This window comes from Penicillium crustosum, assembly GCF_028827405.1.
Source record: "Penicillium crustosum strain IBT 35664 chromosome Unknown utg000005l_segment0_segment0, whole genome shotgun sequence".
In the NCBI taxonomy this organism is placed as follows: domain Eukaryota; kingdom Fungi; phylum Ascomycota; class Eurotiomycetes; order Eurotiales; family Aspergillaceae; genus Penicillium; species Penicillium crustosum.
In genome coordinates, this window is record NW_026623126.1 from 3722565 (window position 1) to 3747378 (window position 24814).

Consider the following 24814-nt stretch of genomic DNA (forward strand, 5'->3'; position numbering starts at 1 on the left):
GTGCCTGTCGAAAATGCATATCAACACAATCACCGTATTTCTCTTGTTATCCACCAACGCACATGTTGTAATATGCCCTCTCTATAGTAATACTACGTGTCTATACTAATAATGAGAAAATTTGAATAATAAAATCACGAGATGGAGAGAACTAACCACGACTAAAAACCAAGACCACCCCCGACGTTCCTGGAGTACATCTGCTTCTTCTTGTTGGGCATGTCAATGAGTACTGCCCTCTACTACACGTGAGGCTTCGTTTTCTCTGTTTATCCATGGATGCTGTTAGAGATTTCATAACGGACCCTTCAGCAGAAGCTTTCATGGTTAAGTGTGAGATGTCATACTCCAAGAGACTAAGTTTTAGCCGTATTACTTGCCCGATTTCAAATTTGAAGGTGGTCTAAAAGTGTTGATATCCATGCAGAAAGTCACGTAAAACGGCCGGCTCAGAATTGAAATCTAATTGACTAGACTTTCGCGAAAGCAAGTAGTCTATGGATATGTGATTCTGTCTGAGATAAACAGAAGAGCAAAAGTAAGAGCAGCTCCTTCAAGCAAAAAGAGGACAAAAATCAAAAAGTAGGAAAGCTCGCTTCATATCAAATTCATCATTTGAACCATCGAGGCCAAGGAGTTTTCGGTCGCACCAGGCAACTATATTGGTATTTATTTCTTGAGCAGGCCCAAAAGGTTGATGCTCTTGGGGCGCTCAATGGGCATGCCAAGAACGCGATCCCAGATCAGCTGAGTTAGGGGACCAAGAGCACGGCTGACACCGAAGGCGACGGTGTAGTAAAGGGGCTGTTGGAAGCCAAAGTGATGGAAGAGGACACCGCTAGCGGCATCGACGTTGGGGTATGGGTTCTTGGTCTGCAGAAAAGTAATAAAGCGTTAGCTGAGAAAGGAATTCGGGATGTTAGGTTGCTATTGGACATACCTTTCCGTGCTCAGTAAGAACACCAGGAGCAATCTCCGAGTTCTTCTTTACCAACTGGAAGACCGGGTTGGCAAGAACTTCAGGGCGGGTGGCGGCAAAGTCCATCAGAGCCTCGAAACGAGGGTCAGGTTTGCGCAGAACGCCGTGGCCATATCCAGGAACCACACGCCCCGACTTAAGAGTATCCCAGAGATAGGTGCGAACATCCTCGTCAGTGAACTTAGTTCCGATCTTTTCCTGCATGGCAGTCACCCAGCGGAGAACCTCCTGGGCTGCCAGGCCGTGGAGTGGGCCCGCCAGGCCCAGGAGACCGGCGCTGTAGCTCAGGAAAGGATCGCTCAGAGCGCTTCCAACGAGGTGGGTTGTGTGGGCTGATACATTGCCACCTTCGTGGTCACCGTGCAGAGCTAGGTAAAGACGAAGGAGGTCGTGGAAGTCAGCATGCTCTGCGCCACCCTTGCCCAGCAGCTCTGCGAAATTGTGCGACCAATCCTGAGCGGCGTCGAGCTTCTGGGTACCAACGGCATCAATTTCATTAGGACGGAAAACAAGTGCCGCCACGCGAGGAATCTTGGCCAGGAGGGAGATGCAGTCGTCAAAGGTGGGCTCCCAGTAGTCGGCCTTGTTGATGCCATTCTCGTAGGCCTTGGCGAACTTGGACTCGGTGTTAAGGGCTGCGACAGCAATTGACAACTGAGTCATAGGGTGCATTGAGGCTGGGAAAGATTTGATCAGGTCCAGAATGTAAGAGGGAAGTTCGGACTTCTCGGCCAACTCGCGCGAAAAGGCACGAACCTGGCCCGTGGAGGGCACCTGACCAGTCAGCAACAGCCAAAACATGGCTTCAGGTAGCATTTCTGTGCCGGTGGTGCCCTTGGGAAGTTCCTTCTGGCAGTCCTTGATTGTCTTGCCGTGGAAGCGGATTCCCTCATCCGCGTCGAGGACGGAGCCCTCCCAGAGCATGGCCTTGAGGCCACGCATACCACCAATGACATTTCCGACCTTCACATCACCAATCACATCATCACCCTGAGCCTTGACCTTCTTAAGGAGCTCCCGCTTAGCCGGGATAACCTCCTTCAAGGCGGTCTTCAGGTCGGGCTCGGCGGTCGCATAGTGACGTGCCGAGAGGACAGGTCGTGCTGCCTAGAAAGAGTTAGAGGACTTAGAATGTTAAATAATAAATAAGATCATTATTCAAGCTCACCTGGGCAAGCTTAGACACATGACGGGTTGATCTCCAGCTAAGGGCCATTTTGTGTTGTTGTGCTGATGGAGTCCGGGGGTGGATTTGCGGGGGCGGAGTTGAATTGCGGGGGTGAATGAGGATATGAAAGAGGATCAAGCTGAACGAACAGCAATTGAACGAATCTTTTGGAACTGAAGATGGTAGATATACAGGAAGAAGAGCAAGAAATAATCAAACTGAATGATCGACTTGACCGAATGCAGGTCGGTTGGACGCGGGGCACAGGGGGTTGTCTACCGAGGCCCGGCGCCATGCGGCCATGTCGGCTGTGATCAGGTCCGTTGGATGCTGGACAGGGATGAAATGTACCGACAAGACGAATACCAGTGAACATCTGGGTTATTTGATAATTCATTATAGCCTACGGAGTAGTGGTAGTCATCATTATATCTATTTATTGGCATTCCTAGTATACAATATCTAAACATAGTTGGTGAAGGCTGGGACCTGCATTTCGGATTGACGGAGATAAGCCCAAGGGGAACTTTTTCCCTGTCAAGTTGGCCTCGGGGGTTGCCAGGCTGGAAAAGAACATCCATTTACCCGTCAGAAGCGTTGGTCGACCGGTGACTATTGTGACGTAGAAGCTAAACACCTCAGGCAGAACATACAAATGAAAGTTAATGCCTTGAATATAAGGCATAAGGAATTTCAGGTATCAAGGCACCAAGGCGGCGAAGTCACTGATCCAATCAGACAAATCGGGTTAGACGCCTTTTTGTCCCATGGCACCGCCGGGCCCGCTGATTGGATGAGTAAGCAAAAAAAAAAAAATTCGGTCGCCGGTGGGTCAGCAATTGAGGATGGCGAAGATTGTTTTTACTTCTTTTTAGACCACTCTCCCCTCTTTGTGTTTCTTTTTTGTCGTTGTGTTTCGGGTCTTCTGGGTTTCTGAGAATCGTCTTGTATATACTCTACGATTCAACCCGATCCTACTCATTCTGTTTGTGTGCGCGACTTGCGCTGTGGACAGTTTCTTTATCTTCCGTTAGGTCGAATTGCCCCTCTCTTCCCAGGGCTTCATTTCCCTATCGTTTTTTTCCGATATCTTTTTTTTTTGATATCGACACTCGATCATCGACTTTCTGATTCTCTTGAAAATGCCACACACTGTCTCCCCCTCTGAGACTCCCGCCATGCCGACCATCGTCGCAAAGGGCCCCTCGGGCGTGCCCCCCCACCTCCGAGGAGATTTCCTCCCTCCTCGACAATATCTTCACATCCGACACCTCCCAAAAGTCCCTTGATGGCGCATATGCCTTGACCAACCTGCTCATGCAGGGTGCCGGCTGTGCAGGCCTACTGAACTACAATGTTCTCGCTAATGTCCGCAAGGCTGCCTCCGATAAGAAGAATGGTGCGAAGCGCGAGAGTGCCATGCTCATTATCGGTGCTTTGTTCGAGCGCTTCCCCCGAGAGTTCCCTCTCAGTGAAGTCGTTTTCCTCTTGCACGACGGAGGTATCTTTGACATTGCTCTGGATGCCCTATCTGACAAGGGTGCCGTTGTGCGCGATGCTGCCCAGTACGCCATCGATGCGCTCTTCGGATGTCTCAGCCCCGAGGCCATGGTCAACGGTCTGATTCCCGCCCTCGAGCGCTACCTGTCCAAGGGCTCTGGCAAGTGGCAAGGATTTGTCGGTGCCTACTCGCTTATCGAAAAGATGGCGGTCAAGGCGCAGTTGGGCAAGGGTACCAAGGACGAGGAGCGCCAGAAGGACTTGCTGCGCGAATCTATGGGCAAGACCTTGAAGGAGCTCATTCCCATTGTTGAGTCCGGCATGCACGACCTCAAGAGCGAAGTGGCCAAGCAGTCTTGCAAGACCATGACTGCCCTGACCACCCTTCTGTCCAACGACGACGTTGCCCCCCGTATTCCTCTTTTGATCAAGACTATGGAGAACCCCTCCGCTCAGACTCTCCAGAAGGCGATTCACGCTCTGTCCCAGACCACCTTCGTCGCCATCGTCACATCCCCCGTGTTGGCCATGCTCACCCCTCTGCTCGCCCGATCCCTCAACACCCCTGCTACCCCCAAGAAACCCTTCGCCAGACTGTTGTCGTTGTGGAGAACTTGACCAAGCTGGTCCACGATCCCGCCGAGGCTCGTACCTTCCTCCCCAAGCTCCAGCCTGGTGTGAAGTCGGTCAAGGAGACCGCCTCCCTGCCCGAGGTTCGTGAGCTCGCCACCCGTGCTCTCGACGTTATCGAGACTGCCATGGGAGACAGTCATCTCGCCTCGGGTTCCATCTCTAAGACCACCCCTGAGGAGGTCCTGGATGTGCTGAATGCAAAGATTCAGGAGCACGGTGGTCTGGGTGGATTTGGTGACTCCAAGCTGCAGGATCTGGCCAAGAACTACATTGCTGGTATGGTCCGCGAGGATATCAACTCCCGCATGCACGACCGTATCCCCGACCGCATTGACCCATACCTCCGCGGTCTGCTTGCGGATGGCAACACAGAGGCCGTTGCCACTGCTGTCCAATCCCACTACATTGCAGCGGATGAAATCAAGTTCGGCAAGCCCGCCCCCGAGGACCCCAACGATGTTGAGATTGTCAACGCCGACTTCTCTCTTGCTTACGGAGGTATGCTCCTTCTGTCCCACACCAACCTGCGCCTCCTCAAGGGTCACCGATACGGTCTCTGCGGTCGCAACGGTGCCGGCAAGTCTACCTTGATGCGCAGTATCGCCAATGAGAAGCTGGAAGGCTTCCCGCCCCAGGATGTGGTTCGCACTTGTTTCGTGGAGCACAACCAGGGTGAAGACGCCAACCTGACCATCCTTGAGTATGTTGCCAAGGACCCCAAGATTGTTGCTCAGGGCATGGATCACATTCGTGAGGTTCTACTCGAGTTCGGCTTCACTGATGGCCCTGAGGGCCGCCAGTCCCAGCCCGTGGGCTCGCTGTCCGGTGGTTGGAAGATGAAGCTGGCTTTGGCCCGTGCTATGCTCCAGAAGGCTGATGTTCTCCTGCTGGACGAACCTACTAACCACTTGGATGTGGCAAACGTCAAGTGGCTGCAGGAGTACCTTCGGTCGCACACTGAGATCACCAGTCTGATCGTCAGTCACGACTCCGGTTTCCTCGATGAAGTCTGCACAGATATCTACCACTACGAGAGCAAGAAGCTTGTCTGCTACAAGGGTAACCTTGCCGAATTCGTCAAGCAGAAGCCTGAGGGCAAGAGTTACTACACTCTGTCCGCATCCAATGTGCAGTTCAAGTTCCCTCCCCCGGTATCTTGTCTGGTATCAAGTCCCAGACTCGTGCCATTATGCGCATGAGCAACGTCTCATACACCTATCCTGGCGCCCCTCGCCCCTCGCTGCACGATGCCTCGCTGTCGCTTACACTCTCCTCCCGTGTCGCTATCATTGGTGGAAACGGTGCCGGCAAATCTACTTTCATCAAGATTCTGACTGGTGAGACCATTCCCCAGGGAGGAAAGGTGGAGAAGCACCCCAACTTGCGTATTGGTTACATCAAACAGCACGCTCTGGAGCACGTGGAGATGCACTTGGAGAAGACTCCCAGCCAGTACCTCCAGTGGCGTTACGCCAACGGTGACGATCGTGAAGTGTTCCTGAAGCAAACCCGTATTCTCACTGAAGAGGACAAGGCACAGCTGGAGAAGCCAGTTGACCTGGGTGACGGCCGCGGTGCCCGTCGTATCGAGACCTTGATTGGTCGTCAGAAGTGGAAGAAGTCCTTCCAGTATGAGGTCAAGTGGGTTGGTCTTCTCCCCAAGCACAACACCATGATCTCGCGTGAGACCCTGCTTGAGCTCGGTTTCTTCAAGCTGGTTCAGGAGTTCGACGATCACGAGGCTTCCCGTGAAGGTCTGGGCTTCCGTGTTCTTGACCCCAAGACCATTACCAAGCACTTCGAGGACATCGGTATGGACCCCGAGATCGCCAACCACAACGAGATCTCCGGTCTTTCTGGTGGTCAGAAGGTCAAGGTCGTGCTTGCTGGTGCCATGTGGAACAACCCCCATCTGCTGGTCCTGGACGAGCCGACTAACTTCTTGGATCGTGACTCGCTCGGTGGTCTGGCTGTTGCCATCCGTGACTTCAAGGGTGGTGTTGTTATGATTTCTCACAACGAGGAGTTCGTGGGCGCCCTCTGCCCCGAGCAGCTGCACATTGCCGATGGCCGTGTTGTCAGCCGTACCAACAATGCCGTCAGCCTCGACCGCTTCGAGGATAGCGCTACCAACTCGCCTTCTGGCCCTGGTACCCCCGCTACTGGCTCGGCCGTTACCAGTGCTGCCCCATCCGCCGTGAACTCTGGCGATGAAGGCGACCTCAAGTTCCGCGCTAAGAAGAAGAAGAAGATGACCCGTGCTCAGCAGAAGGAGCGTGAGACCCGCCGTCGTCTGCGCTACATCGAATGGGTGAGTTTCTCGTGTTCATATCTCTACTTTTAACGATATACTAACCCTTTTTCTAGTTGAACTCCCCCAAGGGTACCCCCAAGCCCGTGGACTCCGACGACGAATAGACGTGCTTCCACGTGCTTCAACATTATGATTCGTAATCGCTGAGAGAATAATTCCGATTATATCCTCGCATCATGAGCACCATGTTAATGTTTTGGTCTGCATTGGATCTGATAGACGGTGTTTCGGCGTTTTGTTCTCCTATTTTTCCGGCATAGATTTTGTTTAAGTGCCGTTTTCGCTAGTATTGTACATGTTTCCGACGGATACCTTAGTGCATCTACCATGTCAAAGCAAAAGTTTATATGTTATTTGATTTTGGTTCACTTTACAAGGCCTACATGGCCCTACTTATTAGGATATATTTTTCCATTGGTTTCAGCAACTTCATGCCTTTCCGTAACCACATAGACACATTTAGGAAATCATGAATTCCGAATTATTGACAGTATCTACAGACCTCCAACTTTATAGCAACAGTGTTTCAAGTCCCGTAAAGGATCAAAACTCGACCACGAGCGGCAAATCCCTAGAACTACGTCCAGCCCAGATACGGAATTTACCTTCGATAGGCAATACCCAGTTTTGCGCACGAACACTCCAGTAGCTGAGGTCCTTCCGAGTTAATGTCATCTTGACATTTTGGGTCTCACCTGGTTGTAGCAGAACTTTTGAAAAGTTCCGCAGGACACGCTCAGGGAACTCAATTGACTCACGGGACCAGCTCATTCCACGATGCTCGGCGACATCTTCTGGGAAGGAAACGTATACCTGAACCACATCTTGTCCTGTGCGTGTACCAGTGTTTGTCACTTCGATGGTGAGCTCGAGCATGGGCTCATACAGGGATGGATTTCCACCCGGTCCGCCGCCTGCGGCAGATGGGTTTTGGCGTTTGTTATATCCTTCCGGGTACGGGTATGGGCCGGGTTCAGTTCCCTCCAGGGTGGCGAGGTAGGGATAAATGTATTTGCGAAGTGCACGGAAACCTGGGGGGAATAGACTGCTAGTGGGGCTGCTCTGTTTATTGTCGTATGCGGGAGGTTCAACTTCGTTTATGGGCCGTTTGGAAGGCCATTGGGACTTCTTCTGCAGTTTTTCAATGCTCAGTGCGGAGTAGTCGAAGGTTGTATATGATAGGCCGAAGCCGAACTCGAACCGGGGGGTGATGTTGAACTTATCGAAATAACGGTAATCAATATACAGGCCCTGGTTGAGGTCTACCTGTGGAACGGAGGGGTCTGGATGCTCATATAGGACTTGCGCCCCTGGGCCGTAGTCTTCTAGGCTTCGTCCGATGGTGTATGGCAGCCGTCCACTGGCATCGACATCTCCAAATAGAACATCCATCAATGCATTCCCACTTTCTTGCCCGGGTAGATTGGCATACAGTACAGCGTGGACACCAGGAAGGTCAATCCAAGACTCCATCACAACGGGGCCGATGGAGTGTACAACAACAACAGTTTTACCGTGGCCACCGCCGCAGTGCTTAGCTGCCCCCTCTACCAACTGAGTGCCGTTCTTTTGTAGAAAGAGGTCATTCCGGTCTGCATCAATGCCGTCACTGCGGATAAATCCTTCGCCCCCATCCGCGTTGACAAAGACCAAACAGAGGTCCTGCTCTGCGAGGTCTTGAGCTGCAACATTGTTCGTCAAGTAAGCCTTAACGTCGACAGAGTCTTTCGACCACGCATGGTGCAGTGCTTCCCATGGACTGACCAAGTATGGGAAGTCTACAGCCCCACTACCCCAACCAGAGGCCAAGGTTCCTTGATTACATCCTCGGTCAGCGCAAGCGTTCGGTCCTTGGCCAGGGCCAGCGTCTTCGCCGTATACACCGACCCGGTATTTGCCATTGGGTGCGGACTGTGCGCGCAAGAGCGGGAGGGTATCATTGATATTTTTCAGAAGCACAGTGCCTTCTGCGGCGATCTGGCGAGCAACAATAGAATGGGCATGCTCGCCTGTTCCCTGTGCGTTGACAAATTTGTTGACCACACCCGTTGCATCCTTATCCGGCGAGCCTTCGTATAAATGTCCGACCCGCTCTTTCGTCCAGGATGAGAAGTTCGGCCCGCCTTCACCCTCGGGTGCAGGGGGTTCCCATGAGTCCTGTCGCAAATGGTACCAGGCGGCCACGATACGAGTGACCATATCGTTCAAGCGCTCCATAGGAACAGACGTATTCAATGCGGCACGGGTCAGTTCACTTCCCCAGAGCGGAACACCATCAGCCCAATGAAGGCCATCGCCGGGCATGCTCATATCCAGGCCTCCAATAGCGCTGTGAACGCCTGAACGCTGAGCCAGCCAGTCCGACTGAACAAATCCCTGGAAGCCGAGCTCATCTTTCAAAATACCATTAATGAGTTTACTATTCTCACAAGCATAGCTGTTATTGACCATTTGGTATGAGCACATAACGCTAGCCACGTCGGCACGTACACTCTCAGCAAAGGGCCAGGCAAATACTTCGTGCAACGCGCGATCATCAATATTCGATGAGAGCGCAGTTGGAGTACCCCATTCAAATGACTGACGGAAGTGTTCTTGTTCATTTCCAATAAAATGTTTCGCCGTGGCCATGACCCCGTTCCGTTGGATGCCCCGGATTGTCTCTGCCGCGGCGACGCCTTGCAAAACTGGATCTGAACCAAATGCCTCCCAATTACGGCCACCGGCAGGCATCATGCCAAGCGGCCCCATAGATGGACCGAGAATGATGTTCACTCCTTTCAGCCGCGCTTCGTTTCCTAGAGCAAAGCCTCGCATTTGCATAAGCTCGCGGTTCCATGTCGCGCCCGTGGTGATCCCTGCCGGGAAGGCTGTAATGTTTTGCGCGAATCTGAGTCCAAGTGGACCGTCTTGTAGGCAAAGAGAAGGAAATTTGACGTGTTCGGCAGGTCCTAGATAACACAGTTCGCGTCAGGGTTTGCATGGCCATAGAACTGAGAAGATAGCAAGGGCCTACCGGTATTTCCAACACAGAGTCCCATTTGCCAGCCTGTTCCAGTTGTGACGTTCACCTTTTCGGCGAGGGTCATTTCCTTAACCATTTCTTGCGCCTTGGCATAACTTTCCTTCCATTGTTCGCTCGTTCCACCAAGGGGAGTAGGGTACCAGGGGACCGCTTGCTGTAATTATTAGAGACTGGTTTCTAGATTTGAAACAACCAATTGAAAAGGAAGGAAGACCTACAAACTCATCAATGGCAGCTCCGGCAGAGGACCAGGGTAGTCCCCTGATCGAAAGCCATACTACCAGTAGGGCGATTGTCAGCATGCCAGCAATGTTCCACCACGAATGCAGACGGAACAATGACCTCCAGTCAAAGCCTTTCTTCCCATCTTCACTGCTCTTATTTTTCAACAGCAAGCCCTTATCAGATGGGATGCCATAGTCGTCACTGTATCGATCACTGAGAGCCAGAGAGTCTCTGCCCGAGTCTCCTTCCTCCAAATCTGTAGCGAATGAATCCGACAACACGGTGCGATCTGCCTCGAGGATATCCTTTATGCGCTTTGAAACATCACGCTCGTTGTCGGGGACATCGATGGGAGTGGAATTCGAGCCATTTGCTTTGGAACTTGAGGGTCGTGGGTCTCGAGCTCCGCCTTGTTGCAAAGGTAAGAGTTTTATATCGGCCTTCTCAGAGGACTCATCTCCACTCGAAGGAGTGTCCAACCCATCATTTTGCCCCCAACTGCTCTCTGATGTTGAGTGTTCGACCGCTGGATTTGGAAGTGACGTATAGCCGCGACGCGTGGGAGGGTTGGAGGGTTTGACCGAGCGCGAAGCTCCGGCCTTGGCATTTGGGGAAGCCATTCAGTCTTCGATGCCCATGATTTTGCAGACTCTCTAAAAATAATCAAGTACAAATTCGTCGATTTGGTACTTGTTCTATCTCCAACGCGTCTCAGGGAGAGAATGGTGGGTCACCTGACCTCACTGACATCATATCAAATGCCCCTTTTTGTCAGGAACCTGGGAAGTATGAGGACAGTGTGAAATTGCCATCCTATATTTTATAATCCTTTCCCTACAACATAGATGGTTGGCTATCCTGATAGGGCTATTCTGTTATCATTCCTCCATTCCTCATCAACTCCACATCTCAAAGGTGAGACATATATGTGTGGGAAGATGGTGGCAGTGCGACTACAAAGCTCGGAGGGATGATGGCTACGAAGTATATTCTGTCTAATTATATCCAACTATACATAGAACCCCGTGATAGAATATTACCCCATTATTATACATCGATGTATAAGAATAATTAAAGTTGGTGGAGTCAAATTGACTGTATAGCCTACTCCGTATATGATTTATATCATCTATATTAAATAAAGACATTCGAGACCTTCCAAATTAAAATTGCAACATGACAGGTAAGAACGTGCCTCCAATTGATCACAACAATCGACGGGACAAAACAATGATGTCAAACATGCTGTGCCCTGAGACAATGTGGATATCGTGGATCCCCATATGGCGCAGCTAAGAGGTTGGCGTTTTCTTCTTGTTATTCCTTACGGGCAAAATCTGTCGGACTTCCGATAAGTCCTGTCGATCTTTAATCACTGTTGAACTTTCATCACTTCCCTGAAACACCTCTTCAGGGTCTTCTATTAGGATCTTCAGTGTCCTGCCGTGTGTGTTTTAGAGAAACTGGGGTGTCTTCTGCTAATTTTATCTGCTTGCATGTCAACTGACACAGTGAAGAGAAATACAATGGCGTAAACAGCATAAACAGACCAATTGCGTGTGGTCCATTTAGTCCGATCTTCAGTGAAAAGTCCACAACCGAATTGGAACCTCCAGGGCTGTCATGTTTCTAAATGCAAACCCCTCAATGGATACAAGCATTCTATGGTGTTATAGGTGACTTGTTTATTCTCACTACTACCCAACTCGGCTTTCTTCCCATTTTGGGTCTCATGGCTCTCCATGTTTCCCTCTCCATATAACCCGAATGGGTTCATGGTGTATGGAGTAGATAAGACACTCTTGATTCTTGAATTCGGCTCCACCGGACTTCAATGTCGATCACAACATTTCTCAGATGGATCGATCCGCTTATGGAGTTGCCCAAGAAGGTCCCTTTTTCTGCCCATCTTATATATGACCCTGATGGATCCCCTCGAATCTTTTTTCTCCGTAGATAAATTTCTCATCCTCAATATCAATTGCTTTCTCTCTCCTTCAAAATGAAGTTTTCCGCCCTTCTCGCCCTCGCCCCTCTTGTGGCTGCTATCCCCGGCTCCAAGCAGGCAAATAGCTCCGATGCTGCCTTCGGCGTCATCTCTGCTCGCTCGGCTTCTCCCATCCACCTGCTGCCTCTCAATGCTGGCGGTACCTACTTCTGGCTCGGTGGTAAAGCCCACACCTATTCTCCCATCCCCGGAGTTCCCGACACCAACCAGACCGTGATTGCCAATGGCCACTTCTTGGTTAGTAATACCTATACATCCATCCTTCCAATGTTCAAATTTCCTAACCTTATATCCAGGATGTCGAGGTCCCCGGTGGCCAGGCCATCTACGTTGATAACAAGGGTGCCCTGCGCTTCACCTCTCCCCACTCCGCCTACGAGCCTTCTGGTTCCTCCGATGGTCCCTTCAGCTACACCCCCGGCACCTCGTTCGGCCACTGGACCTTCAAGGGCCAGGGTGCAGCTGGCTTCATGGCTTGCCCCACTACCAACGGTACCACTAGCTACCGCCGTTCCCGTCGGGGCGCTGCTGCCGTCCCTAAGTGGCAGGTTTATGCTGCTCTGAAGAACGCTACTGTTCCCTCTGGCAAGGTTGAGGACTGCCTCGGCTTCGATGCTCTGGCTGTTTCTGTCAACACTACCACCCCTGTTGCTTGGGAGTACATCTAAAGTGTTTGAGCCTGTAACCTAACATATGCACTATATAGTGCAATTGTTAGATGTTGTCCTGAAAGACATGAAAGATGCGGTGGAATATTTCTATTGCCGATTTCATATTCTTCTTGGATATTCAGCCCAAATCACACTTTCCTTAATTCTATGTATATTGGCTGTCTTGGGCAAAATGGTGCCGTCCGTGTTGACTTTTGATGAGAGACCATGGTATCGTCAATTTCACTATATTAATACCTACATGAGAACTTTAAAGTGAATAAATAAATCCCTTGGCCAAGACGATAAGCTTATTGAAATAGAGGAGCACAGCCAGCCTACGCGGTACTGTGTGTGTTTTTGCTCATCCCCGGCCTGAAGATAAATTTGAGGACGGAGTGAAAAGGAATGATTTTAATATCCGCTTCTTGGATGGAATATATTCAATGTCATCAATAAATGCCCCATTGCATGTCTTCTAGGTCCCAATGGTATATCGCATCATCAAAGAATTGCGAATCAAGTTCCAAAGACATCTTCCGACGACAAGTCATAGAGTATCCGATCCGCAAACATCAAAATTTCGAGGTTTTCGGTTGTAGCTGCCTCAGATGCAGAAAAAGAGCATGAAGATTCGAGGTGGGGGTCATTATATGCCCGATTCACCTCTTCTAGCATTGGCCGAAGGCTATTTATGCTGAGCTTAGCTCTACTCCACTAGCTGCCTATTTCATCTATCATCTCAAAGGATTTTGGTATCACGGCAAACAGAACATGAGATGCCGCTGGCCTCAACAAAAGCTGGGAGCGATATTGCCAACAAGCATCAAGCAAAATGACTGCGGTATCGAAGAGAATGTGGACCATGTGCCACGGATGCATGACCGCATGTTGAACATATCCTTTGCGCTATCTATAACATTCTGGCAGACGTCAGGGCATATTTGGCGCTCTGCTGCTGTATGTAGCGGGAGGCGTGATGTTCGGCGGTAGATCTTCGCCTTGAGGTAGTTGTAGATGACACGCCTGAATAGTTGGACCTCATCTGGCATTGCGTTATGTGGTTTTGCGACGTACCATTACTTCAAAGAGGAGATGGTTTCTAGGACCCATGTTGTGATGTCTGAAGCCGATGTAGCCAGGAATATTTGCGTCAATTTTGGGGTATCGTCTTTCGGATGAAAGGCCCGGTGGACTTCGGTCTCAATGGGGCTTCGATATACAAACTTTTCTATGTCCCCAGCAACTTGAGTATTGTTGCTATCCAGATGGGGTAGATCAATGATCTGGGGGGGATGGGAGGGAATAATACGACCGCTATGTTGAACAAGGTCCACAGGAATACAATCGGATGTAGGACAACTGGCACACGAAACGACCGCAATGGGGTCCCGACGGACAATTCTCAAGGAACGCTATATGGAAAAAAGGGCGAATCGGGGAACACCATTCTCCTTCACACCTGCATAGTGATCCTTAAGCTCATCCCATCCGATACCAGACTTGAGTAACGCGTTCTAGGCCTCAATGGCGTGTTCAGCAGCAATAGCCAACTTGCGATGATATGTCTAATATGTGTTCTCGCGCCACGGAGCGAAAAGTCGAGATGGATCTTTGGGGCGGGCGAAGCACCACCTGCATCTGAGAACCCGATCATACGAGGACAGGGACCCGCATCATCGCCAGTGTAATCAGCTCCTGATTTCTCTCTTGAATTTTATATACGTAACAGGTGTCATTTGAAAGAAACTAGGTATTATCTATGTAAAGTTATCTACTTGACTCCAAATTTCCTATTTCGACTTAGTCTGCCGCCGGGACTCTTCTGCTTCTTGTGAGAACTGGGGTAACCAACCGGGGGGTAGTGGGCCTTGGCCGGGGTATGCAAAGGGGGCACGTTCCCGGGGGCTCTGGACTGGGAATTTTGAAAGAAGGCGCTACAAAAGCGATGTGAACACAATTCGGGCAATTCTTACTATCGCCTTGGAAGATAATCCATCTACATCCATGGATGCTACACCGGTAAAAAGGTAATCCAAATAAAATAAATTTTATACAACTATGCTAACTGCAGATGGTAAATCAGGTCATATGGAAGTCAAAGACCAGGCGAAAGAAACAAAGGGTATTCATCATCATAAAAATCACAGCCGCACTCAAAGCTTAGCAGCACTACCAGCAGAGGAGATCTCATTGTACAGCAAGCTGGTCAAGAAATCAGCGTAATCCTCACCAGTAACCTGGCCAGCAAAGTAGCGAGCAGCAAGCTGGTACTTGTTTCCCTTGCCAGCCTTAGCCGCCAGGCTATCAGCCTGCTCCTGCAGAAGACGCAGTGCAAACGCCTTATCCACGCGCTTGCCCTCGGCCGTGGTGACGTTGTGTCGGGTCCACTGCCACAGCTGACTGCGAGAAACCTCGGCTGTGGCGGCGTCCTCCATGAGGAAGTTGATGGGCACGCAGCCGACGCCACGGAGCCAGCCTTCCATGTAGCTGAGGCCGATGTTCAGGTTCTTGCGGATGCCTTCCTCGGTGATCTTGCCGGGGACGTTGGTGTTAAGGAGGTCGTTGGCGGTGATGTTCACTTCCTCGCGACGGACGAACAGCTGGTTGGGAGTGGGCATGTGTGCGTTGAAGACTTCAGAGGCGATCGAAGCCAGTGCGGGGTGTGCAACCCAGGTGCCGTCGTGGCCGGCGCGCACCTCGCGCAGCTTATCGGCGCGAACACTCTCCATGGCCTTGTCGTTGGCGGCAGGGTCGTTCTTGATGGGGATCTGTGCGGCCATACCACCCATGGCGTGAACGCCACGACGGTGGCAGGTCTTGATGAGGAGCTTCACGTAAGACTCCATGAAAGGCACGGTCATGGTGACGTCAGAGCGATCGGGGAGGACGAAGTTGGGGTGGTTGCGGAACTTCTTGATGAAGGAGAAGATGTAATCCCAGCGGCCGCAGTTGAGACCGGAGCTGTGATCGCGGAGCTCGTAGATGATCTCGTCCATCTCGAATGCGGCAGTGATAGTCTCAATGAGGACAGTTCCACGGATGGTTCCGCGGGGCAGACCAATGTAGTCCTGGGACAGGTTGAAGACGTCGTTCCAGAGACGAGCCTCCAAGTGTGACTCCATCTTGGGGAGGTAGAAGTAAGGACCGGCACCGCGGGCGACCAGCTCCTTAGCGTTGTGGAAGAAGTACAGACCGAAATCGAACAGACCACCAGAGATGGGCTCGCCGTTCACGGTGAAGTGCTTCTCGTCCAGGTGCCAGCCACGGGCACGGGCAATCAGAGTGGGCAGGGCGCGGTCAGTTCGCAGCTTGTACTCCTTATCACCCTGCTTGAAGTCGACCTGTCGGCGGATAGCATCGTACAGGTTGACCTGACCGTTCACCATGTTGTCCCAAGTTGGGGCGCTCGAATCCTCGAAATCAGCCATATAAGTCCAGACATCAGAGTTCAGCGCGTTCACCACCATCTTCCGGTCGGTTGGGCCAGTAATCTCAACACGGCGATCCACGAGACCTGGAGCGGGAGGAGCACCCTTCCAGGCGTCATTCTCACGGATGTGCTTGGTCTGGGGGAGGAAGTCAAGAAGATTTCCCTTATCGATCTCGGCTTGGCGATCGATGCGGCGCTGGAGGAGAGCTTTACGAGTAGGGTTGAAGGTGCGGTGCAACAGAGCCAAAAAGGCGCATGCCTCCTTGGTTAGGATCTTGCGAGCATCGTTACTGATGGCGCCCAGGATAGCGACATCCTTGAGTTGTGTATCGACGTGAGACATGATGTGTATAAAATATGCAAATATATGGAATAGATAATATACTATCCACAAGGAGAATCCAATTCAAGAATTCAAGAATGAATCATGGGGAAGTTAGAGTATAATATTGTTTCTATAGCCCATCTGCCCGAGGGTATCAAATACGTCAGAGCCACCAAAGTTGCCGCGGTTGTTCTGGACCCGCAAATGATAAGCCGAACCCCCATTTGACCGTCTCTGTTTGTTCTTCTGCACTGAAATTCCTCCCAAGCTAACGACTTTCCCACGGGAAACTCTTCCTCTCGGCCGACATTCCCCGTCTCTCCGTCCTTTTAAGCTTATTTGTTGGATTCGGCACCGCCCTCAATTCCTCTGTTAGAACGGCATACGCCGCACACCGAGTCTTATCAGACTGTTGATTTCTATTGATTTCTGGTCATATTCAGGAAAATCTGCGAGTTATATAGTTTTGCTTTTATTCAATGATAATGACCAATTCGCGAATCTAATAATAGTGCCAAAACATTGAACTCTCACCCCTACCCTTCACCCCTGCTTCACCCGAAAGTGGCGGTAGAATACTCTCCGTATGCATCGGAAACTCCAATCAGCCGCGGCTGTCTCTGATCATCCATATATCGCAGAGCTCTCAAGAGTCATATCCGAACCGAGTTGTCCCGGCGGTTTTCTGTGTCGCCCTGTGGTGCATCGGCATGTGACCGCATGTGATGTTGCTCGGGAGAGCATGTCTAGACTCAACATACAACATACGAGCTTTATGGCAAATCGACAACCTCCGATTCAATGTTTAAAGTCATTTGGTATATATCTGGGGTAGTAACCTTGCTACTGTCCTGCCCTTACGCGCCCTTACGCACCAATCTCTAGGCCAATGCGACTATGTACAATTCTTCACCCGATACCTTCCAGATCCCACGTCTGTAAGTCGGAAAATCAATATGGAAGCAAAACGCAAGATCTACACAGTCTCGATGTACCGCTTCATCTCCCTGTGAACATGTCAAGTCAGTCAGCGTCCGAACGGACATCGCAGTAGATGATATCACGTACCAATCAGTCACCGCCTCCTCCCACAAGCGCACCTCGTGTTCCCGAGTTCCAGCAAAGTGGTCGACGAATGAATCGCCAAAGACTTCCCGTGCGACACTCTCCGGCCGTGTAAATGTAACCACCGCCTCCTTCAGGGACTTCGCCAAACGCACACCTTTATCACTGGCACCGCCCATATCCTCGCCACGGGCAAGAGGCGGCACGGGAATCTCGAGCTTCTTTTCGACTCCACGCCATCCCAATGCCAGGATCGCCGCCAGCACAAGGTGCGCATTGGTGTCCGCACCTGGTACGCGCACCTCGAACCGGGTCGCTTTCGGACTGGCGGTCGGTGGGGTGATCAGACGGATTGACGCGGCCCGGTGCTCCAGTCCCCAAGAGACCGTGACAGGCGCCCAGAAGTTCTCCACCAAGCGTTTGTAGGAATTGATCGTCGGGGCTAAGATTGGCATGATGTCCGGCAGGCCAACGAGGAGGCCAGCTAGGAAGTGTCGCCCCAAGTCGGACAGATGAGCGATATCAGGGTAGAGGGGGATGGATCGGGGGTATCGCGAATGAATGCATTCTTTCCGTCGGCTGTAACGAGGGAGATGTGCATATGTCCGCTGTTCCCTGGAAGGCCTTGTCGGGGTTTGGCCATGAAGCATGGGGTAATGCCGTGCTTAATTCCAAATGCCTTGACGACGTATCTATGCACACATCCTGGTTAGCAATGGCCCATGGCGAAAGAGCAATCCACGCTGCTGGCAAAGGAACAATCCTACTTGAACAACCCCGCCTTATCAGCCATCTCCTTCGCTTCGCCAAATTGTAATGCCTATGACGATGTTTAGTCCCAATGCGACCGACTCATTCACTTTCTCATGTCACTAACAGCTTCATAGACTCCAGGTCCACTTTCAGTATGCCACCCTTCAATATCGCATCGGAACTGCTCGCAGGCTTCGAAGATACCATAGTAGTAATCTTGGTTGTGGAGGGGCCGAGTGATCGAATAACCAAACATTCCTTCTGTCACAGACGGCAACGCATCGACTGGATTCGACTGGAGGAAGGCGGCTGTTGCAGATGCGCCTTGTTCGGGGCTAGCGTGGTTGCCCGGCGTGCGAAACTGGTAGAATTCATACTCCGCTGGGTAAAACCAGCCTGATCAGCCATTGGATCGCACACACCCTGATCTGCGGTCGACATACCTCCTGCCATTGCCCGATACCCCGCCGCCTCGGCTTTAGCGGCCGCAGTCTTGATCAGTCCTCGCGGGCAGGCGCACACCGGCTCCCGTGTGTCTGGATCCAAGAAGCTAATGAGGAAAAAGGGCACATTGTTCTCCCAAGGAATGCGACGGAAACTGCGTAAATCTGGAATTGCGACAAGGTCGCGGTATCCATTCTCCTTGTTGCTGATGGCTAGCTCCTTATAATACGTCGCATCATGTTGATCCCAGCCGAAGATGACAGAGCAGAAGCCGAAGCCCTCAGTGATGATAGATAAGAACTTGTCTTTCTTCATGAGCTTGCCGCGCAGAATGCCATCCACGTCCACTCCTGCCACCTTCACTTTTGTATCATTCTTGAGGATCTCGGCCACATTCTCGGCTGTGACCTCGGGGTCTGCGGGGTTTGACATAATGATCGGTGCCAAAGGGTGAGATTAGGAGTATAGGGATCCAAAATATTGTAGAGAGCGAGGGAGGGGGGAGATAAAAGAGGAAACAGAATGATAAGAGTCACGTTTCAAGCCAGACGAATCGGATAAACCAGGTCAATCAAGTTGAGGGATTCTGACCAGCGCAGCTGCCCAGGAGGGCAGCTTGGAAGCTTATCAGCGAGATAGCGGTGACGCTTTACCCCTTCAGGCCAGCATCGTCACCGCTTACCTAACGGGATCCACGCTTCAGCGCTGCCCCGCGTATACCTTCGGTGCAACACACTCGGTGATACTGACAACTCTCATATTAATTCGATTATTCTCAGTTCATGTAAGTAACCTCCCCCCTAGCGTTTTTTTATTCATATATTACGCTACTGTAGCCTTGGCGGTGAGTCATTGCTAACCTAGATCCCATTTATACAAACAGAGCTCCAAGATAAGGTCACAATGGCTGCCACTACTCCCCAAGGACGTCTCCAAGGCAAGAATGCCATCATCACAGGTGCAGGCGGGTATGTCAATGATTTGAATCCCTGAAAAACATACGACATTGTCACAAAAGTCCTAACCGATTTCGGACTTGGGTAGTGGCATCGGTCTCGAAACCAGTATCCTCTTCGCCCGTGAGGGCGCTAATGTCCTGATGGCCGATGTTTCTGAGCCCGCTCTCGCAAAGGCATTGGCCAAAGTTAAGGAAGTAGTTCCTTCCGCCCCTCGAGTTGAGTCCATCCGATGCGATGTGTCCAAGGAGTCTGATGTGCAGGCAATGGTTGAGTCACAGGATAGCTGGGGAGGCACCGACGTGATCTTCAACAATGCCGGAATTATGCACGCCAACGACGCAGATGCCATCGATACTCCCGAGAAGATCTGGGACCTCACACACAACATTAATGTCAAGGGTGTCTGGTTCGGCAGCAAGCATGCTGTCCTCAGTCTGCGTCGTCACAAGAAGACCCGTGGCAGTATCATCAACACAGCTAGTGTTGTCGCCTTGGTCGGTGCTGCCACTCCCCAGCTTGCGTACACGGCGAGCAAGGGTGCGGTGCTGGCGATGACTCGGGAGTTGGCTATCGTTCATGCCCGTGAGGGATTCCGTTTCAACGCTCTGTGCCCCGCCCCGCTGAAGTAAGTTTTTCCGACTGGGTTTTTCTTCATAGTAGCTCACGACGATTTAGCACGCCTCTTCTGCAAGACTGGCTCGGTGATGACCAGGCCAAGCGGTTCCGTCGGGAGGTGCACTTCCCCACTGGTCGGTTTGGTGAACCCATTGAGCAGGCTCATGCTGTAGTTTTCCTGGCCAGCGATGAGAGCAGCTTCGTGAATGGAACGGACTTTGTTGTCGATGGTGGAATGACTAAGGTAAGTGTGACGTGTTGCCCTGAACGGTAATTACCCCAGAATTGCGCTGACCAATTATATCAGGCTTATGTGACCCCGGAGGGTCCGGCAACCCCTGCGCCCCAGAACAACGGCAACTAAAGCGCTTGCATGATCATGTTCAGGTCCCAGGTCTCAGGTCTCAGGTCTCATATGATACTTCTAGGAAATTGATGCAATTTTTGAAGTTAACGATATAAATTATAGAGAATATTAAGAAGCGGGTGTGATTTTTTCCTAATGCGGCCCACAGACACACGACACGATGATTCAATTATGATTTCAATGTAACATACTAAAAATTAGAACCACACCACATATGCACACGATTGTATGATGAGGCCAAACGGATGTGGTCTGATCACCTCAGGTATATGACCTCGGGAGCGATCCTCGGCAGCGATCCTCGGACCTTTCACGTCATGAAATCCCCGCATTCCGCTTCTTCCGTTTAACCCTTGAAATCTACTTTACTTCTTCTCTTATTTGCTTCTTCACTTCAAATCTCCCAAATATCCACATCCAGGCACACTCTACAACACACAAAATACATATATCATGTCTCAATTTGCTCTTCCCGGTGCGAACAAGTCATACGGAAACCCCCCAACCCCCAGCCTCAAGCCTCGGCATGGGCGGCTGTAAGTTGTGCCGCCCCCCTTTTTTTGGTCGATTCAACTAACTCTGTTTGATTTAGACTTCTTCCTCTAATGGCTACAATTGGTCTCGGTATGTTTACTCGCCACGTATTCTTCCTTTGCTGTATGTCCTAGGAGGGATCATACTGACTCTGGCACATCCAGGTTTCGGCGCATACAACTACTACACCGCAGCCAAGTCGCGGCAAGAAAAGTCTATGCTGGAGGAAAAAGAACGCATGGCGCGAAACCAACAGTTGATGGACGCGTACGGCGACAAGAACAGTCTGCATGATGTCCAGCAGGCACTCGACACCTACAACCAATGAACATCGGATCCGTATTTCAAGATGCTGGTAATCTTGAGGTAAAGGATGGATTTTTTATTTTTTTTGTTCGATTTGCGATTCGCGTTTGGGTGGAGTTTGAGGGATTCGAGATTTAGTGGATTCCGGGACCATATGCCCTAAGAATAGGCATTTCTTGGGGAGTTATTACTGTATCGGCATGGTCAGTACATTTTACCAGTTTCAAATTGAAACAACATCATCATTCCCATTGTTTTCAAAGCATATATTGCCGCATCTTTCCAAGCACAACGTATCGTTGTAGGGCTTTGCCGACCCTCGGTTGAACACTCCATCCTCTCGCTATGGAAAGGAGTGGGAGATGCAGAGTAAATATCTAGGTGATATATATACCTACTCTGTACTACGTACTCCGTATAAATATAACCTAATACTCCGTTATCATGGAGTATTAGATATCTGTTAAGGCCATTTAGCAGTGGAGATGAAATGCAAGATAGGGAGCAACTTAACGTTGACATCTAGAAATTGCATTCTGCAATATGATTCATCAGCATCGCTCTATTGAATATCATATTTAATTAAAAGGCCCTTTTTTCCCGTTTATTTAGTTGGTATTGGTAAGACTATACGATGTTGGGCAAGTCCATGCGACCAGCCGGGTAGGTAGCACCTTAGCGCATAAACACTTGTGATAAGCGTCTCAAGCCTCTGAGATAAGGTATTCCTGAGCTTCCCCGCATACAATACTCTATTGGAGCTTAACCACAAAGAGAACTCGTCTGGCAATGCCTTCCTGATGCGTTTGGATAGGGGAGATACTTAGATTGATGATCTCCCCAACTCTTGGATTTGTACATATTCTCTACGTCCTTGAATCCTGATCCACTATGAAGGACAGTCCACTCCAAGGCGATGATGCCCGGTTGGCGGCCATGGGCCATCGGCCAGAGCTCCAACGTAGTCATTCGACATGGTAAGAGAGAGATGTGACAGCATATGCAAGACTTGCTACTGACGGATATCTCTAGGTCAATGCTTGGTTTGGCCTTTGCGGTTCTTAATGTACGTTAGGCATGGGTTGCGACCGAACTATTTAGCTAACTAGGTTAGTCGTGGACTGCGCTTTCGGCCAGTTTGTCGATCAGTCTTACATCTGGTGGAAGCACAAGTGTAATTTGGGGTGGGTTTATCTCGAAATACTTGCTTTCTGCGACAGTGTTAACCCGCGAATTCTAGGACTGGTCACTGCAGGATTCTGTAATCTTTGTATCGCATGTTCGCTGGCTGAATTTCTCTCCGCATATCCGACGTAAGCTCTGGCATATGTCCTTTCGATATATACACTAGACTGACTTCTTTTTTCTTTTTCACAGAGCCGGTGGACAGTATCATTGGGTTGCAGGCAAGTCTCTCCGTACCTACAGAATCTATACGATTTAGGTCAACGCTAACTTTGATGCCAGCTAGTACGTTGCTCTCTGACACTAGGTGATAGTTTATACTAACGAATCGAAAGTCTCGTGGCCAAGCACAGTACCAATTCTATCATGGATTACAGGCTGGATCAATGTGGCAGGCTGGGTAGGCAAAGCAATCATTCAAGGTGGCGCTCAGACTAACACACACGACTAGGTTGCCCTCGTCGCAACGAACTCCCTTCTTTCTAGTCAGCTTATTGTTGGCGTCATTTCCGTCCTTCACGAGGTTAGATATCCCACCCGTGCTCTACCACAGTACTAACGTGATATGCAGAGCTATGTCCCGCAACGCTGGCATCAATTTCTCATCTACATCGGATTGACCATTGGCTCCTTCATCATCAACGCTTTCATGAACTCCATCTTGCCGGCCATTTACCGCGGTGCATGTGCGTTACCCTCGTCCACTTTGGCTTAGTCCATCTCTAACCATATCCAGTTATGTGGTCGATTGGGGGTTTTGTGATTGTGTCAATTACGTGTCTCGCATGCGCTGCGCCCAACTATAACTCCGCTTAGTATGACCTCCTCTAGCAGTATAAAGCTATGGCAGAGAACTGACATCCACAACTTTGTGTTCTGTGACTTTGTCAATACAACCGGCTGTACGGCTCCCCGATAACTCCATTATGATGATTTTACTAATTCAACTTAGGGCCCGATGGAGTTGCATGGCTTCTGGGTGTAGGTCTATTTCATTCATTATAATGCTGCAATGATACTGACAGATATTCTAGTTGCTTCAAGGAGGGCTTGGCGTTACTGCCTTTGTAAGTCATCATCGTCATTGCATTACCAAAACCAAACCAACTGACTTTATCTAGGATGCGGTGGCACACATGATCGAAGGTAAAGGATTACCCTAAGTCTACGAAAATAGATAAAGGAATTGACACGTCACGTTTTTAGAGGTACCCAACGCTGACATCGAGGGACCGAAAATCATGGTTACCTGCGTGGGCATCGGTGTGTTTACCGGTTCTATCTTTTTGATAGTCCTCCTATTCGTTGCAGGAAATATGGAAGCTGTCACAACCTCCGCAGCCGGTCCACTTCTGCAGATCCTGGTCGATGCAACTAAGAGCAACGCGGGAGGTATCTGCCTTTTGATGTACGTGGTGAGCTTTTCCCCCATAGTACTTCCACTCTAACGCCAGCTTCTAGGTTACCTCTGGTCTGCTTGGTCTTTGCTATAATTAGCGTCATGACCACCAGTAGCCGAATGATTTTTGCTTTTGCAAGGTATTTGATCTTCTTTCTGGCATATTCTTTCTGGCATATAACACGTATACTCATTCTTCACAGAGATGGGGGCCTTCCTGCTTCCCGGTTCTTTGCAAAAGTTCACCCAACACTCAAATTGCCCCTCAACGCACTCATTCTCACTGTTGTTGTGGTGATCGCATTTGGATGTATCTTCCTAGGCTCTTCAAGGTAATAATCACTTTCTATGGGCAATAGCACAAATGGTGATTAACAGAATTTAGTGCTTTCAACGCAATTATCTCTGCTTCGGTTGTGGCTCTTGACCTGTCCTATGGAATACCCATTGCCATCAACTGTCTTCAGGGACGCAGATCGCTCCCCGAAAGAAGATGGAAATTGCCCAATGCACTTGGATGGTTTGTCGATTTGGTATGTTGGGATCATGGGTAGATTTGAATAAATTGGGACATCTTTAACCATGACTAGGTTGCTTTATCATATATCGCTTTGACTACCGTCCTATTCGTCTTCCCTCCCTCGAGCACTGTCACGGGAAGCAGTATGAGTGAGTTTACCTGTGGAGTTATCTATCACAGTTTGTTCACTAACGTACTTGTCTAGATTACTGCATTGCAGCATTTGCTGTTATTATCATCATCTCAGTGTTCCAGTGGTTTGTGGATGGAAGAAAGAATTTCACAGGTCCTCGTGTTGACATCACTATCGACGCACTGGATACTGTGCCCACGAGAGAGGAGCTCGATTCTAGTATGCATGAAAAGGAACTTGCTGGTCGAGGCTAGATAGCGCGATAGGGGGTACA

The 24814-nt window shown here is 50.2% G+C and overlaps 11 protein-coding genes across 11 annotated transcripts; 5 read left to right on the top strand and 6 right to left on the bottom strand.

Moving 5' to 3' along the window:
* Positions 1-669: 669 nt before the first annotated feature.
* Positions 670-2195, bottom strand: mcsA (putative citrate synthase Cit1; the record flags this gene model as incomplete). The annotated part of the gene is made up of 3 exons (XM_056879809.1): positions 670-873; positions 941-2086; positions 2148-2195. 3 exons carry the CDS (start codon positions 2193-2195, stop codon positions 670-672), a joined length of 1398 nt encoding a protein of 465 aa, XP_056725128.1.
* Positions 2196-3289: 1094 nt separating this feature from the next.
* Positions 3290-6934, top strand: N7487_012080 (putative mRNA-nucleus export ATPase (Elf1); the record flags this gene model as incomplete). The annotated part of the gene is made up of 5 exons (XM_056879810.1): positions 3290-3358; positions 3429-4059; positions 4080-5431; positions 5458-6591; positions 6648-6934. The coding sequence occupies 5 exons, from the start codon at positions 3290-3292 to the stop codon at positions 6696-6698; spliced, it is 3237 nt and encodes a 1078-aa protein (XP_056725129.1). The 3' UTR covers positions 6699-6934.
* Positions 6935-7137: 203 nt separating this feature from the next.
* N7487_012081 (beta-glucosidase) lies at positions 7138-10464 on the bottom strand (the record flags this gene model as incomplete). The annotated part of the gene is made up of 3 exons (XM_056879811.1): positions 7138-9545; positions 9611-9773; positions 9838-10464. The coding sequence occupies 3 exons, from the start codon at positions 10462-10464 to the stop codon at positions 7138-7140; spliced, it is 3198 nt and encodes a 1065-aa protein (XP_056725130.1).
* Positions 10465-11846: 1382 nt separating this feature from the next.
* Positions 11847-12520, top strand: N7487_012082 (putative IgE-binding protein; the record flags this gene model as incomplete). The annotated part of the gene is made up of 2 exons (XM_056879812.1): positions 11847-12089; positions 12149-12520. 2 exons carry the CDS (start codon positions 11847-11849, stop codon positions 12518-12520), a joined length of 615 nt encoding a protein of 204 aa, XP_056725131.1.
* A 773-nt stretch (positions 12521-13293) lies between these two features.
* N7487_012083 (uncharacterized protein) lies at positions 13294-13554 on the bottom strand (the record flags this gene model as incomplete). Its single annotated transcript, XM_056879813.1, has 1 exon — positions 13294-13554. One exon carries the CDS (start codon positions 13552-13554, stop codon positions 13294-13296), a length of 261 nt encoding a protein of 86 aa, XP_056725132.1.
* Positions 13555-14658: 1104 nt separating this feature from the next.
* Positions 14659-16278, bottom strand: N7487_012084 (malate synthase; the record flags this gene model as incomplete). The annotated part of the gene is made up of 1 exon (XM_056879814.1): positions 14659-16278. One exon carries the CDS (start codon positions 16276-16278, stop codon positions 14659-14661), a length of 1620 nt encoding a protein of 539 aa, XP_056725133.1.
* Positions 16279-17236: 958 nt separating this feature from the next.
* N7487_012085 (uncharacterized protein) lies at positions 17237-17780 on the bottom strand (the record flags this gene model as incomplete). The annotated part of the gene is made up of 2 exons (XM_056879815.1): positions 17237-17267; positions 17329-17780. 2 exons carry the CDS (start codon positions 17778-17780, stop codon positions 17237-17239), a joined length of 483 nt encoding a protein of 160 aa, XP_056725134.1.
* A 29-nt stretch (positions 17781-17809) lies between these two features.
* Positions 17810-18954, bottom strand: N7487_012086 (uncharacterized protein; the record flags this gene model as incomplete). Its single annotated transcript, XM_056879816.1, has 4 exons — positions 17810-18017; positions 18093-18145; positions 18203-18459; positions 18522-18954. The coding sequence occupies 4 exons, from the start codon at positions 18952-18954 to the stop codon at positions 17810-17812; spliced, it is 951 nt and encodes a 316-aa protein (XP_056725135.1).
* Positions 18955-19425: 471 nt separating this feature from the next.
* Positions 19426-20460, top strand: N7487_012087 (putative short-chain dehydrogenase/reductase family protein; the record flags this gene model as incomplete). Its single annotated transcript, XM_056879817.1, has 4 exons — positions 19426-19490; positions 19567-20106; positions 20157-20340; positions 20404-20460. The coding sequence occupies 4 exons, from the start codon at positions 19426-19428 to the stop codon at positions 20458-20460; spliced, it is 846 nt and encodes a 281-aa protein (XP_056725136.1).
* A 456-nt stretch (positions 20461-20916) lies between these two features.
* On the top strand, positions 20917-21381 carry N7487_012088 (uncharacterized protein; the record flags this gene model as incomplete). Its single annotated transcript, XM_056879818.1, has 3 exons — positions 20917-20999; positions 21056-21087; positions 21162-21381. The coding sequence occupies 3 exons, from the start codon at positions 20917-20919 to the stop codon at positions 21323-21325; spliced, it is 279 nt and encodes a 92-aa protein (XP_056725137.1). The 3' UTR covers positions 21326-21381.
* Positions 21382-22194: 813 nt separating this feature from the next.
* N7487_012089 (Amino acid/polyamine transporter I) lies at positions 22195-24794 on the top strand (the record flags this gene model as incomplete). The annotated part of the gene is made up of 17 exons (XM_056879819.1): positions 22195-22280; positions 22336-22369; positions 22418-22487; positions 22544-22616; positions 22681-22721; positions 22824-22888; positions 22940-23011; positions 23060-23174; positions 23441-23469; positions 23523-23555; positions 23610-23634; positions 23695-23896; positions 23950-24027; positions 24091-24219; positions 24273-24420; positions 24478-24556; positions 24613-24794. 17 exons carry the CDS (start codon positions 22195-22197, stop codon positions 24792-24794), a joined length of 1461 nt encoding a protein of 486 aa, XP_056725138.1.
* Positions 24795-24814: the final 20 nt, after the last annotated feature.